Source organism: Scardinius erythrophthalmus, assembly GCF_964197995.2.
Source record: "Scardinius erythrophthalmus genome assembly, chromosome: 4".
NCBI classification, from domain to species: domain Eukaryota; kingdom Metazoa; phylum Chordata; class Actinopteri; order Cypriniformes; family Leuciscidae; genus Scardinius; species Scardinius erythrophthalmus.
The window spans coordinates 28860609-28877715 of NC_138224.1; the positions used below are offsets into that span (position 1 = coordinate 28860609).

General features: G+C 36.3%; 1 protein-coding gene across 1 annotated transcript; it reads left to right on the forward strand.

Annotated features, from left to right (window-relative positions):
- Positions 1-656: 656 nt before the first annotated feature.
- Positions 657-16090, forward strand: LOC308689124 (uncharacterized protein). Its single transcript, XM_081362689.1, has 3 exons — positions 657-720; positions 1530-1748; positions 14341-16090. Exons 2-3 carry the CDS (start codon positions 1577-1579, stop codon positions 16047-16049), a joined length of 1881 nt encoding a protein of 626 aa, XP_081218815.1. The 5' UTR covers positions 657-720; positions 1530-1576; the 3' UTR covers positions 16050-16090.
- Positions 16091-17107: the final 1017 nt, after the last annotated feature.

The following is a 17107-nucleotide window of genomic DNA, read 5'->3' on the forward strand; positions in this document are numbered from 1 at the left end:
TATCTCTAATAAAGCTAAAGAGGTCCACTTTAAACTTTTACATAACATTTACCCTACAAAGTGTTTTGTTGCTAAGTTTCTAGACATTGACACATGCTGCAGCTTTTGTAAACAGGACAGTGAAACCATTCCTCATTTATTTTTTAATTGTCCAGTTACCAAAAGGTTTTGGGAAGATTTGGGTACTCACTTTCTCCAATCTCAAAATATAACTCACTCATTCACCCTGAAAGATATTATCTGTTACTTTTGTTTCCCACAAGATGGCACCCTGGAGTTTGTATTAAATTGTATAATCTTATATGCTAAGTTCTTTATACACAAGCAGAAATTTAATAAGTCTTCCTTATGTTTTAAACATTATATTTTGGAACTTAATATGCTTCTTAAATCACACAAGCTTGTAAAGAACAAGAAGAATGGAAAACTTTTGTGTAAATATTATGACCTATTTCCCGAATTCTCTAAATATTCTTATTTTTCCACCTCTATTTAGTATGTATGTTTTTTTTTGTTTGTTTTTTTTTTTTGTTTTTTGTTTGTTTTTTTGTCTCTGGTATGGTATGTCTGTATAAATGTTTGATTGTATATTGATGGGTTTACACGTTTGTACCCAATGTTACTTTCAAAAAAAAAAAAAAAAAAAAAAAAAAAAAAGATGTCGTCATAAGGCTGCGCCGCGCTCCTGCATCTGATCTGTTGTGATTATGCTGATAAAAGGTTTGTGGCTTTTATGTTTTTAAATTAATGAAAGCCCATCAGTCAATTTTATAGCTTTTACAATGACTGTAAAAGGAACTAATTAATGTTGAATGAAACATAGAAATGCTTTATCGAACGTTATTTTTGTGAGTAAAGCGCATAGGCGCAAGAGTAACGTTTTATATTCGCATAGGCGCGTTTTATATTCGCTCCCAATATTCTGAATCAGCTTGATCTCATAAACGTGAATTCGGTCACTGGCTAGTAACGTTAACGTTAATGATGGAGAAACTGGGCTTTTAAAACTAGTGTATACCGCATGTGGTAACCATGTTTTATTCTATTTTTATTTCTTTTGGAGAGTTTATTGATTGTTTAACCATAATAAGTGTATCGTTTTGACTTATTTTTAGAATTAAATTGTACATAAAGTGTTGACAAATGTGTTTGTCTGACAGCCTTTTATACACATAACCGCAGACACTGAAATGACATGCACTGTGTGGTACAGTAGGCTACAAGTTTTTAGTGTCCCTTATTTTCATGTAAAGAACCACAATTGTCCCTTGTTTTCCTTTTCTGAAGTTGGCAACTGTAAAAATGGTTCACCCTATAATGATCTATTAAATGGGATCCACTAATCATTAAATATCAAAGCTAAATCAGATTTTCAGGTCATTAACTCTCACTCTGATTGACACTCTTACCAGTGCACTGAATTACTTAACTATAGCTGATTGAGACACACTCAGAGATTTAGTGTGGATCTATTTTTTTTCTGTTAATAATTCTTATCTTAAACATGACACGTATGTTTTTATACACAGAAAAACTCCCGGTGAAGGACTGAGAACAACGTGATGTACAATTTAAGATGGCGTCTATTAAAGAAGAGAGTGAAGAAATTAGGATCGAAGAAGTATTCAGTGTGAAACAAGAAGATACTGAGGAACAAACAAAGATGGTGTTTATTAAAGAGGAGAGTGAAGACATGAAGATTGTAGAAACATTCAGAGTGAAACAAGAAGAAACTGAGGAACAAACAGGTTGGTTTAATTCTCAAAGCTGCATTCAGTCTTTTGATCCTTATTAAAATGTCCAGCTCTACAGAAATGAATGATACTTTTAAAGAATGTCATACGAGTGTCCTAATTAAAGTGTTTTTTTTTTTTTTTTTAATGTTGTTGAGAAGATCCTACTTACTTGTTGGACATTCTTTATAGGCTTTTATCCATCTGTGTGTCCTATTAATAGCATAAAGGAATTTCCACCTGCATTATTGACAATGGACGAACACCAGTTTTGAGAAGAAAATTAATTGTTTATTGTTAAGTTCAACTGATTTAAATAATTTAGTTGAACTTAACAATAAACATCAATACTTAAAAATGTTTATTTAGACTTACGCGATTGTCAGAACACCGGTGCTGCCAGTCATGAGATTAAACCGGTTATTTTTGAATAATCGTCTATGGGCTGGAAATAGTTTAAAAAATAAAAATGAAATGACCTTTATTTAAACAACTTCAATTTGATCTAATTATAGATGATCGTAAAGTATCGCAAAGTAAGTGCATGAATAAATGCCAACATTATAGTTTAATGCAATACGTTTCTGTTTGTAATGCTCTTAATGTTATCTATTGTTTGTATTACACACTTGCAGTTCTGTAATAAAATAAGGTGATCAGACTCTAAAGGATTGTGCATACACATAGTATGGCTTATGCGCTTCCCTTTAAATCACAAAATATACCTCAGAATATTATGACACCTGTTTACTTTTTTACACTTTGTTTTGCTCAATTAATGATTGTAAATTTTGTTTTTTAGAAGTAGGATCTGCTGAATTTTACATAAAAAAAAAAAAAAAAAAATCAACAATCCCATTGATAGAGGCTGTAGCAGAAGTTTTTTCACGGTCCTATTTTAACCCTCTGAGGTCTGAGCTGTTTTCTGGGCCCTGGAGGTGTTCTGACATGCTCTGACATTTGTGGTTATTTCTGTTACTTGTGACATTTAAATGGCTAAAGTCTAATTACACTGTATTTAGCACAAACTCTGCTACAATAATATATCAGCAGCATGTATGTAAAAGTTTGTAGTTTTGAGATAATGACATTTATGCGTGGTTTGTGAAAATACAAAAAAAAAATCTCACTGAAATAAGGTCATGAAACCCATACTGATTATTTCTTCACAAGACTTTTGAAAATTGTATCACGTAGCCTAGAATATTTGCTCTAAAACTATGTGAGAATCACCCTGACTGCTCATTCAGAGAAGACAATATATTGATTTAAAAATTTTACGACGTGTTTTGTGTTAGAAAGCAATATGCGAAGGGGCGGATCACCTCATTAATATGAAAGCTTTCCACACCTGAGAAAGACAAAGAACCTCCCTAATGGCCCTATTAGGAGCTTATCAGGGCCCATCATTCTGACCAACCTTGCACAAAGAATGAGGAGATTTAAAAAAGAATGGCTTTTAAAATTGTTTGGATTTATTTACAACACAACATAATCCAAAGATACACAACAAAAAAGCACTTATTGAAGAAAGAGACCTTTGTGCCATTCCTAAAAACATTGTACATACCTTTCATTTTCTAAGGTGTTTGATTTTCACTTTACCATGTTCATGTACAGAGACATGTACTGTGAATGTTGAAGTCAGCAGGACTCAGTGGCATCTGGGCCCTGAAAAAAAAAAAAAAGTGAACATACTGATATCAAGAGAAAGGCCTGCACGATTTTGGGAATACATTTTAGATTTTTCTTGTTAAAATTGCTTTTTAAAATTCACAGAATACACACACACACTCACACAAATGTTTCCAACAATATATAATGAACACCAGGTTTGTTGTGCCTTGTAGGTATAGGCTATGCGCAGTGCTGCATAAAATAACAACAATATAGCAGCCTATATATATTTTCAAAAAGATTTCAGTAACAACTAAGCTAGAGAAAAATATATTGATTATCATGTTACTTCAAATGTTTCCATTCGTTATGATGATATGAAATGAGATAATAGTAAAAACATGAAGCCGTTTGGAGCGTTTTGCTTTTCCAAAATATGATACATTCAAACGCAATCGCGATCAAAAATATGATACATTAAAACGCGATCGCGATCAAAAATATGATACATTAAAACGCGATTGCGATCAAATATAAAACATTATGGTTAGGCCTACCATATACATAGCCTATCTACGTTTGAGCAGATATCCACAAACACAGTAACAGTAAACACGGGTCTAAATATTATAATATTCACCATATATCTAGCAACAGTTCAACTGCAATGTGAAATTTATGCAACAATAGCAAACTAATATGTAAGAATTACTTACCTTATCTTTCTTGTCTTCAAATATCGTTCTTCTTCTTCTGATGTAAATCCAATGTAAGCTCAGGCACGTCTTTCAAACTCGACGAAAAGTGAAGTGAAGTGTTTTGTTGTTGAGGTAATGAGGGCGATCGCGTCCATGTGGAGATTTGCATGTGAATATCTTTTGCGCGAGTGGGCGTGGCCGAATTAAAAATAATTAGGAAGCGTTTGAGAAGCTGGAAATCTTGTTGGTTTTATACAAATTACTTAAACAGAGAATATTTGTTTTCGTTTTGAATCCGATCATTTAAAAGTACACACTTAAATGTTTATAAAGGTGTATGGCTCATAAATGTGTGACAAGTATTCGCTGAGTTTTGTTTCAGTTTATAGACGTGCTCAAGAAAAAAAAGTTCACCGCGACGGAGAGGCAGAACGCACACACTGTTTATTTTCTTTATTTTACAAAAGCACAATGTTTTGATTTGATTGGAAGTGGACACATACAAAAGTAGAAATACCACAGATTCTTTTTTTATATTTATTTTTTCTGTATGACCATAAATGACGGAGAAATTTAAGTTTATAGTGCTACAATGTGGAGAAAATCCAGCAAAACGCGCCGGCGCGTTTGTCGACCTCAGAGGGTTAAGCTTCCGCTTTTTGAGTGTGATATCTGTCTAACTTTGAAAACAAAATGCCCATGTAAAGGTTTAGTGCAGGTTTTCTCTCTTTATGATATGCTTTCTACGTTTCTCTGCTGGACAAAGCAAACCGGCATCTCAAAGACTGCGGTGACGTACAGGAGTTGTAAAGCAAGCATGCGCCAATCTGTCATATTGATGCGCAAACAAACCATTTATGTGTTCTATCGACACACTGATCGCATATTGTATTTATGCACAGACACATTTCAGTACTTTCATATTGTTTCCACACACATTCAGGATCATGTTGATTTGTCAGTTGTATGTTGCTGTGTTTAGTCATTTTGAATAGATCCGTGTACTGTAAAGGCATAGGCCTAGGCTATAACAGTCCGGTCAAGGCGGTTTAGGTTTTATTTGTGCCATTTCTATGTCCTGTTTAGGGCTGCACAATATATTGAAAAATTATTGTTACTGCGATAATAGTATATGCGATATCCGTATCGCAGAGAGGTGCGATAAATTGAGTTTATTGTGCTATTATGCTATTGGCTAGATCGGGCCCAAAGGGGAACCTAGTGGCTCAGAGCAGAGAGTGGAAAATAAAAACTAATGGCGGGACAAGCAAGGAAAATGACAACAGCGAAGTTGTTAGAAACCCTCAAAAAGGTTAATTATAGATCAAATAAGACAGAAACACACCCGTTCACCGGTCATTTTCCTCAGCTGTAGGCAAAGGCAAGTTTCAAATCATTGCTTCTCCCGGGAGTCTAGCACTAAATGAATCCCCAAGTTTAGCGCCATCTACTGTTTTAGAAGAGGAAGATGCTCAACTGCATTTGTGAGAAAATCTGCCAGGACACATTTGTGAGAAAATCGAGCCACGAGATCTCATAAAAAGCCAACGGTCACAATCATAACAGACAGATATGCATTTGTATGCACTAGATTTGGTATTTGTTCAAAGTTTACATGCAATTTGTAGGATATTTTGTATTTATTTGTGAAATATTATCTAGGCTTATTTATTTATATTTGTAAAACACAATACATATTGTAACGTAAATATATGACTCTGGGTCAATGCGAATTAGCTCAAGGATATAGGGAATTTTGGAAATATTAATAATCATAACTCATGGTCATAATTCATAAATCGCATATACATTTACTTTATCAATTATCGATATTACCTTGTTCTGTAACTGGTCTGGTCATCAGTCATTCGTCCAGTGAATAAATGTAAGATTATCACAGTTAAGAAGGGGTATCCCTGTTTACAAACTCCAAGAAAGTTTATCTTCTGGCCATGAACATAAAACTTTTGGGTTTATAAATTAAAACTACTCAAAGTAGTCTATAATGTTGAGCGTGTAGCTTAATTAGATCTTTTTCATTTCATTGACTTCATAAAGGTGGATTTTCAAACGCAGAGACAGTCAAAGTATGAATGGGTTTTTAATAAATGTCAAAACTAGAGATTACATGAGCTACAACTATAAACGTACGTAAAAATGCAAACAATAAAACAAACAAACATTTAAACAAACAAGAACACAAGAAATAACGTGATCCGAGTGAATGAAATGAAAGAGAGAAAATAAGGAGAGAGAGAGAAAGTAGCTGGTAATTATTACAGACATAAGATTAAAGATTAGGTTTATATAATATAAAAATTATAAATTCAAATGACTTGAAACTTTATATGCAAAGCTAAACTGTTTATGCTTATTAGGATCGACATTTCATTTCACTACTATGCTCTGAACAACCATGATAATGCGTTACGGACGTGACCCTTTCGGACGCTTCATACAGCATGTTTTATAGGACACTTACCTCGGGATGTCGCGTTTTTCCCTCTTGGTTCCCTTGATCAAGCTGACAAAATAATAATAATATTGCAATCATTTTGACACAAAATGTGATCATTTTGTCTCACGAGTGACTCACACCTATGGACAATGGTGTCAATCGGTTCACCTGACTGTAGAGGAAACCTGCGATTTGAACTCTTATATGATAAACATTAATATTTGCTAATGTATTTTATCAAGTAGTTCTGTTAGTAGGAAAATCATGGTCTCTATATTGAGTCTTGAACAACGCACACACTTGTCAACATGAGAAATAGCCTTATAACAATTTGAAATAGAGCGATTTAGTAGCCTATAATAATTAAAGTTGATTAATTGTGCAATCTTACCAGAATGGTATCGTAGATTTCAATATTTGGTTGGGATGAGTCACTGAGTATTTAATTATATTTGATTATTGTCTAAAAAAAAATCTTTTTCCATGTTTTCGGTGCTTATGCGGTGGTGTAACCAGAGGGTGGCGATGCCAATGACGCTCCTAAAAGCTGTCACAAAGAACCGGCAAAAGTAATGAATATGTCAAAAATAGCAAGGAGACATCTTAAAGGGTCATTTCACCCGTGGAGACATGAATGTGTATTGAAAGTGGGTCATTTATGTAGAAGAAATGTGAAATTATTTTTGAATTTGGTGCTTTCTAGACTGAGAAAAGCCAGAAAATGTATTTTTGGCTTATGTGGATGAAAGACAACAACTCCCAGAATGCACTTGCTTCGCTGCCCTACAAGGCCACTCCCAAGCCACGCCTACCGGTAAGACAGCGCAGTTGAAAACAAAAACATCAAGGCAAGGCTAGGCTACGAGTGAGTCTCCGTGACGAGTTTGCCCAAAATGTCCGGGATTCGGCTTTCGCGTTCTACAGTCGCCATTCATCATGTTTACTGTGGCGAGCAGGACGAGGCTGAGGGGCGCGGGAGAGCGGCGCGAGGCCGGTGGCGTGATTACTGACGACCGACACCTGTGAGGCACTGTTCTCGTATCTCGCACGGAGGAGCAGGTATTTTCTTAGCAATGGTAAAACACACATCAGCCGATCACGCCACCGGCCTCGCGTCTTTCAACCGATCACGCCACCGGCCTCACGTTTTTCTCCCGCGGCGCTAGCCTCGTCCTGCTCCCTGTATTACTGTGATTACTGATGAGCGCGCCTGTGAGATGCACCGGTCTCATGGGCTATCTCTCACGGAGGTGCGGGTATTTTCTTAGCAATGTTAAAACGCAAATCAACCGATCACTTGTTTAGCATACATGTAAACATTACATTCAGATTCACCAATCGGGGTGAATTCAGTTAGATTGAAACAAAAGGTGAGCATGTAAACAATGGATGGCGACCGCAGAAAGCAAAAGCTGAATCCCGGACATTTTTGTCGATCTCGACGGCCGGACATGTCCGGGAAATAGAGTATGGTAACCCCTACTACTCAGCTTTCTTCGTCCCTGTTTTCTGCAGGTTTCTGCCGTTGAAATCAAACGCACTCGCACTGATCTGTGATAGGTCTGTTAGCGCATTAGGTCCAACCCCCTATGGGCGGGTTTGAAAGGGTGGATCTAGTGCTTGTAGTCTTAACAGAAATCCCCCCCTCTTACACTTACTCCTACAATGACGCAAAATGACGATTTTTGCGTCATTGTAGGAGGAAGTGTAAAGAGGTAAATACAGATTTCTCTCGTCTCGGGGGAAAATGAAAAAATGTTGCATGACCATTCAATAGTATGACTGGGTTTCTAACAATGCAAAGCTTAATGCAAATGGGTGAAGTGTCCCTTTAATTGTTTATTAATATGTGTTTTCTGTGTCCGTGTCGGCGCCAAAAGATGAAGTTTACAATGCTGGCTCGCGATCTTCGCAGTAGTGTACGCGCTAGAGAGAAATGCATATTTCATACGGATTACATAAGCAGAGAGCAGTCTGTTTCCTTTCGTTTTGAATTGTTTTGTTTAAAAGTAGACATTTCAAGCTTTCTATAGATATTTCTCAGGTCTGTAAGACAAGTACCTTATATGCTGAGTTTCGGTTCACTTATGAGACGAGCTCCAGTTCACGCACTAGCGCCTCCGAGTCCTGATTAAATTGTCTGCTATATTGCTTCTTATTTCTTAAATCCAGGCAATTGGTTGATGAAACATTGATTAAAATTAAGATACTATTTATACAAAACAATTCACTTTAAAGAAAGGCTTTCTACAAAAAAACTTAATGAAGTGGTCAAAATCATGTCTGCCCACTCCATTTGTCTCCCGATATATTGCGCATCTTATGATCTTATTCATGCTGTTCACTTTTCATATAATCAACATAATTTTTTTTTAATTTCATCTATTTTATTTAAACATACGTATGAAACTAAATACGTTTTCTATAATGCTTAGGCTACAACACGTAGGCCTATATATTAGCCTGCAGTACAGAGAAATTTAATGTCGGAGTGGGATTTGAGCGAACGCTGTTTTACCAGTGACCATGTGGGGGAGAGGTACGATTTTTGAGCAATCATTGAATATTATTTTTGCTTGAAATGCCAATCCTTAATATTTGGTGTTTTAAATGCCTGTTTGAGGTCTCTGTGAAAGTTTTAAAGCAGTCTTTTAGTGACGCTTTTTATTAAGGGAGTATGGATATATAAACAGACGTTTCAATATATTGCTATTAAAGGGATACTTCAGCATTTAGCATTAAGCTTTGTATCAGTAGAAAACCTGTAGTATTTTCGAATTACCGTGCTTCCCTCCTTCATATCCCCCTGATATGAGAGATTTATGTATTTTTTTTTTTGACTGGAAAAAATCCTCAGATGAAGCAAAATGACGATTTTTGCCTCATCGTAAGATTTTTTCCAGGCAAAAAATTATTTTTTGCCCAGAGGCTAGAAACTACAGCCAGTAGTAGGAGCTAGTTCCGCATGTTCTCAACCTGCCCATAGAGGGTGGGATCTCACTCACAGAATGTACAAATAGTGCCAGACATCTTTTTTGGAAGCTAAGCTAACAGGCTCTTGTTCTGTGGAGAAAGCTGAGTAGTAGGGGTTACCATCCTCTTTTTCCTGGACATGTCCGGCCGTCGAGATCGTCCAAAATGTCCGGGATTCAGCTTTTGCTTTCTGCGGTCGCCGTTCATTGTTTACATGCTCACTTTTTGTTTCAATCTAACTGAATACATTCCAATTGGTGAATCTGAATGTAGTCTTAACATGAACGCTAAACAAGTGATTGGTTGATGTGCGTTTTAGCATTGCTAAGAAAATTCCCGCTCCACCGTGTGAGAGAGCCTACGAGACCGGTGCGTCTCACAGGTGTCGCTCATCAGTAATCACGCCACCGACCTCGCGCCATTCTCCCACGCCCCTCAGCCTCGTCCTTCTCGCCACAGTAAACATGATGAATGGCGACTGTAGAACGCAAAAGCCGAATCCCGGACATTTTGGGCGATCTCGAAATCCCTTGCAGACTCGTCATGGAGACACACGATAAAACAGCGTCTTTTAAGTTTCGAGTCAACTAGTAGCCTAGCCTAGTTGTTTAACTGTGCTCTCTTACCGGTAGGCGTGGCTTGGGAGTGGCCTCATAGGGCAGCGAAGCAAGTGCATTGAGCCAAAAATACATTTTCTGGCTTTTCTCAGTCTAGAAGGCTCCAAATTCAAAAATAATTTCACATTTCTACTACATAAATGACCCAATTTAAATACACATTCATCTTTGCCATTAAAGTCCCTGTTGGTGTAATGGTCAGGTGTCCCAATACTTTTGTCCATTTTGATATTCTATTCTAATTCATGCTTTTTTTTCTCTTTTTTTTTTTACATTAGATGCATTGTCATATTTTGATTTATATTCTACATCTAGGGAAATCTTAGGATGAGAGGTTCCTTTGTTTGAACAACAAAAACCAATGCTTTGTTACATATCACCATATCATATCAATAATTTGTTCTATTATATTACATTAACTATTTTTATTTTGCTATACATTTTATACAGATTGCACTAGATCTATTATTTGTTTATTATTTGTAATATAATTTAATTATTTGTTTATTATTTTTATCATTACTTTGTTTTTTAATTTATTTACTTTAAATTTGATTAGATTTCTATCATATTACATTGACTGTTGTTTCCCGTTCTAGATTTCTAACAATTCCTGTCATTGTTTACAAATACTTCGTTACATTACTTAAGTAGAAATTTTGGGTATCTATACTTTACTGGAGTAATTATTTTTCAGACGACTTTTTACTTCTACTCCTTACATTTTCACGCAATTATCTGTACTTTCTACTCCTTACATTTTAAAAATAGCCTCGTTACTCCTAGTTCATTCCGGCTTGTTTTCATTCCGGCTTGTCGTCGTTAAAAAAAAAAAAAAAAAAAAAAATTGGCCAATTACACAAACGGTTAATAGCTCTGAGTCCCGCCTCCTGAACACACATCGCTAAACTGATTGGCTTTGTGTTTTCTTTCTAACTTGTGAGAGGCTGTAGTCACATTTGGTTGTGCGAAGCGCCAAAACTCCTCCGAGTCCTAAGGAAACCTAGATGCGGTAAGCGAGGGAGAAATCACCAGTTCTGTGCTCAAGAATACGGGGCAAATCGCGTCAAATATTGATTTGGGGACAGACGTTTTTACAATATAATGACATTTCGTAATATAACACTAACATAATCGTTAGTGTGTGTGTGAGATAGAGAGAGAGAGAGAGAGAGAGAGAATAGAGTGTGTGTGTTGTGTGTGTGTGTGTGCGCGCGTGTGTGTGTGTGTGCGTGAGCGAGAGAGAGAGAGAGAGAAGTGTGTGTGTGTGTGTGCAACTCTACATTATAGGGTCAAAATATCCCCACAAAGATGTCAATATCTGAAATCCTTGTCCTTTTAGGGATTTTTTTCTTCTTCAGAAAACAGCTATAAATTAGGGCTGGGTATTGGCAAGGGCCTCACGATACGATACATATCACGATACATGGGTCACGATACGATATATCACGATACGATACAATACAATACATATTGCGATATATTGCAATTTTTTTTTTTTTTAAATCAAAAATGTAATAAAAAAGAAAGAAATAGAGCTGAATATACAACTTTTTATGTACCACCTGGGGTATTCTGGTATGTGTATCACATTATATTGATAACTCAGCAGACAAAAACTTAAATTCCAATTTATTCGCAAAGGTATTTGCATTGTGTCGAGTGTGTCTGCGTGCGCGAGCGACAGTGCGTGAGAGACGGAGTGTGTCTGCGCGCGAGAGAGACCGAGTGTGCCCCAGCATTAGTAGCCTAATTGGTACATAATATTATATACTATAAGAGGCATGGAAGTTCGATTAATGGACAGCAATAATCAGTACTACAAACGTCTTGTTTTGAACTATTGTTTATAATAATTTAATTGTTGTTTTTATTTATATTGTTGTCCATTAATCGAACGTCCATGCCTCTTATATAATATTTATATTATTACTACATACATTCAATCTTATTTAATCCTCCATATGGAAGTTTATGTGCTCGAATTATTTATATTTATTAAACAATAGTTCAAAACAAGACGTTTGCACTGATTATTGTTGTCCATTAATCGAACTTCCATGCCTCTTAAATAGTAATTATATTACTATGTATGTACCAGTCCAATACTAATGCTCGGACTCGGTCTCTCTCGCACGCAGACACACTCGGTTTCTCTCGCGCGCGGAGCTCTGTTGCTCGCTCGCGCAGTTCGCTTCGCTTTTGTCCAGTCCGGCGCCTCATACAACTGGACAGTTGAGTGACGGTTGACAACTGTCGTGAGTCAGCGACAACTACAGCAGCGGCGGAGGAGGTCGTTTGACGCACACAGAGGGATTTGATGAATTTTTTTTTTTTTTTTTTTTTTTTAAATATCGATACTAGAGGTTAAAATATCGATACACTATCGTGAAAAAAAATATCGCGATAGTTAGCTGTATCGATATTTTTGCACAGCCCTACTATAAATCAGGCTTGTTTATTGAAAATGTAAAAATGCAGACAGTTTTCTGTGATAGGTAAGGTTAGTCTATGGGGGGTAGAATACACAGTTCGTTTGTACAGTATAAAAATCATTATGTCTATGGATAGTCCCCATAAAACATGAAAAAATAACATTGCTTGGTCTGTTGAAGGCTGGTCTTGTTGAAATGAGAGGCTTGTTGATCAAATCATCCCAGTCTCATCAGCTGGACTGAAAGAAGTGTCAGTGCTCTTAGGACACTGAAAACATGGCTCAGAGCAATGGTCACAAGTGACACTTGACAGTATTGCTGTGTGTTGTGTCCAACAGGACAAACTGGACAGTATTGATGTGAAACATATGCCAACAGTTAATTTCTGTTAAATGATTAGTTCACTTAGTTAAAAATGAAAATTCTGTCATCATTTTCTCACTCTCGAGTTGTTTCAAACCAGTTTCTTTCTTCTGCTGAACACAAAAGAAGATATTTTGAAGAATGTCGATAACCAGACAGTTGATGGTAGCTATTGACTTCCATAGTATTTTTTTTTTTCCTGCTATGGAAGTCAATGGGGTCCATCCACTGTCTGGTTATCGACATTCTTCAAAATATCTTTTGTGTTCAGCAGAAGAAATAAATTCATACAGGTCAGGATTGAAACAGTTTGAGGGTGAGTAAATGATTTTCATTTTTGGGTGAACTATATCCCTTTAATGAAAGATGCAGACATGTGTTTGGCTTCTTCAAAAATAATATATATATACGGTTGAAACAGGTAGCCTAGTGCATCATCCCAAATTTTTCAACATCAACATTTTAATATAATTATAGTCAAATATGGCCTTTAGAAAAATGTGTTTTTTTGAGGTGCTGGGGTAGTGCACTATATAGGCCCCTGTGGCGCGGCCTTAGCTTTTGTCCTTAATGGCATTTTTTTCCTTACATTACTTTTACTTTTATACTTTAAGTAGTTTTGAAACCAGTACTTTTATACTTTTACTTGAGTAAAAAGCTTGAGTTGATACTTCAACTTCTGCAGAAGTCTTTTTAAACCCTAGTATCTATACTTCTACTTGAGTAATGAATGTGAATACTTTTGACACCTCTGTTGTTTACTACAAATATGGTTGACAAATTACTTAAAACTGTATTGTAAGTCTCTTTGGATAAAAGCTAAATGCATAAATGTAAATGTTATGTAAAATTCTGTGCCATCCATTGCAGTGTTTTGTCCATGGAAATGCTCTATTCACTACTGTAAAGTGACATGAATGGTGGAGGTTTTTCCACACACTGCATGTAGACATTATTAGTCAACAATAAAATGTATTGGTGATTATTTTCAACAATTATAATCTCCTTTTTTTGTCAATATTATCCGTTAGTTGATGTAGCTCTAATATCAATGAACTCCGCTAACTTGGAGAGTTTTTTGCAACATTCAACAAAGCACTGGTTTTTGTTGTTCAAACAAAGGAACAACTTCCCGTTTGACCATATGACCAGTTTGGTCATATGAGGAAATTTAATGAAAATGTTCCTTGGGGAAAGCAGAGGACCTAATACTGAGCCCTGTTGCATCCCATACTTGTGTTTGATGAGATGTCGCTTTATTTACACAAAGTGGTAGAGGTCAGATATAAAAGACCTAAATTATGCTAACACTTGTCCATAAATGCCAACATAGACCACAATGTTCTTTTGAATAGCTTGAGAATTAAGTTGTCGAAAGATCTGATATCGTGTTGTTTTTGATGGTAAACTGATGTTAACTTGTATTTGTTTGTTTTTTTGCTTTAGACCTGATGGGACTGAAAGAGGAGAGTCAAGAACTGAATGAAATAGAAGAGAAACATCAATATGAGAAACATGTCACAACTAAAGAAAAATACATACAAACTGAAACGACTTCCTCACGAAAAAGAGCACAAAAGAGAGAATTTAACAGTTCCTTCTCCTGCTGTCAGTGTGGAAAGAGTTTCAAACTAAAACATAACCTTGTACTCCACATGAGAGTTCACACTGGAGAGAAGCCTTTCACCTGCAATCATTGTGGAAAAAGTTTCACTCACAAAGGAAACCTTAATTCCCACTTGGCAAGTCACACTGAAGAAAAGCCTTTCACTTGTGATCAGTGTGGAAAACTTTTCAAACGTAAAGTAACCCTTAAAAACCACATGAAGATTCACTCAGGGGAGAAGCCGTTCACATGCGATCAGTGTGGAAAGCTTTTCAAAAGTAAAGTAACCCTTAATAACCACATGAAGATGCACTCAGGGGAGAACTGTTTTACATGTAATCAGTGTAGAAAGACTTTCAGTACTAAAGATAGCCTCAAGAGGCACATGACATCTCACAATGAAAGTACGCCTTACACATGCAAAGAGTGTGGCAAAAACTTCTCATATAAAGCACAACTTGATTCGCACATGAGAGGTCACACTGGAGAGAGGCCTTACACCTGCAAACAGTGTGGGAACAGCTTCTCACATAAAGGAGGCCTTCAGACTCACATGAGAATTCACACTGGAGAGAAGCCGTTCACATGTGATCAGTGTGGAAACAGTTTCAGACATAAATCAACCCTTGATTCGCACATGAGAGGTCACACTGGAGAGAATCCTTACACCTGCAAACTGTGTGGGAAGAGCTTCACATACAAATCAACCTTTAAGGCCCACATGAGAAGTCACACCGGAGAGAGTCCTTTCACCTGCAAACTGTGTGGGAAAAGCTTCACACAAAACGGAAATCTTAAGTATCACATGAAATCTCACACAGGAGAGAAACCATTCATGTGTGTTGAGTGTGGAAAATGTTTTACACGTAAACGAGCCCTTAATTTCCACATGAAGAAGTATCACTCTGGAGAGGAATGTTTTAAATGCCATCGGTGTGGACAGTGTTTCTCAGACAAAAAAAGCCTGAACAAGCATGTAAAAATTCACATTGGAGAAGAGACATTCATGTGCGATCACTGTGGAAAGAGTTTCACATTTAAAGGAAACCTTAAGACTCACATGAGAGTTCACACTGGAGAGAAGCCTTACACATGCTTTCTCTGTGGAAAGAGTTTCAATCAGAAAGTAAGCCTTGATGTTCACACGAGACTTCACACTGGAGAGAAGCCTTTTACATGTGTTCATTGTGAGAAGAGTTTCACATATCGAAGACACCTGAAAAGTCATTTGCAAACTCATTCTAGAAAGGAATTGCAGGGCCCTTTATGTGGCAAGAGGTTTACAAAAAGGAGCCATTTTAAAAATCACCTGCGCACTCACTCTGGAAAAAGGCGATTTAATTGTAATAAGTGTAATAAAACATTTATTTTGCTATCACACTTACAGATACATCTGAAAAGTCACGCAGATGTCAGACGCTATTTTTGTTCTTTGTGTGGAAAGAGATTTAAATGGCTCTGTCATTTAAAATGGCACCGGAAAATACGTATCTGTGTGAAACTAAGGCTACGTTCAAACCGGCCTAGATATGATTGTCCACTTTCATGAAAATTTGCATTATTGACCTCTTATAATAAATCATTATTGATTTTTTTATTTTATTTGTCATGTTGATATGAACTCCTGTGGCTGCACCTGACCATCTGCTTTGATGTAGTTCAGTGGTTCTCATTCTCTTTTGTCAGAGGGCACACTTGTGAATAGGATTTTTTTTTCATAGTACAATGAGCTCATCGTGAAAAAAACTGGTTGAAAACAGCGTCTTCTCAACATGTGTACAACACTAACGGCAGTTTCACACTGCATATTTTTTTCGGCGTGCATGAAGATGAAATGAGGGCAAATGAGGTACAAAAACATACAAATGAGGGCATTTACACAGGGAGCAGGAGCGTCTTGAATCAGCCTGAAGGGGTTGTATTCACTATAACAACCGCCTCGCTCTACATTATCCCGCTTATTACTTGGCTACCCACCAAATAAATCAATAATTTGACAAAAAATATTGATTTAAAAAGGAGTTTATTGATTTAAAAACGATTGTATTGGTTCTGCTAAAGAAAATAGTCCGTTCCGTCTCTACGGTTAAAATCCTGTGTCCATAGCCTATAGCCTACCTCGCAGCGGTCTGTTATTCTACATTGTAATTCAAGAATTCAATTCAACCAAGCCATATTTATATTAATATATACATATATATATACACACACACATATATATATATATATATATATATATATATATATATATATATATGTATGTATATGTATGTATATATATATATATATCAAAAGGGTGTTTTTAGGTGTCTTTTTTGCCATGGTAACATGATACACAGCTCTGAGAGCAGGTTTTTATTCTGGGTAAGAGGTGCCATGAGATCCAAATTGTATTCAATCAAATGACAATTATACAACAAACAAAATCAGGTAAATATGAAAATTGAAGTATTTAAGTCATCTTCATTTATATATTTATATAGCAGCTTTACAGTGTTGCAGAGAAAATAATGTCATAGTCCAGCTTAGGTAAATTCAGTGACAGTTAATTTATGTTGTAAAAAAGTTATTAATGTATTATTTATCTATACAGCTGCTCTGGAGAAA

Excerpts from the sequence above, each read along its gene's own strand:
- LOC308689124 (XM_081362689.1), top strand. The coding sequence starts at position 1,577 with ATGGCGTCTATTAAAGAAGAGAGTGAAGAAATTAGGATCGAAGAAGTA. Across the intron at positions 1,749-14,340 it reads AGAAACTGAGGAACAAACAG|ACCTGATGGGACTGAAAGAG; the intron begins GTTGGTTTAATT and ends TTTTTGCTTTAG.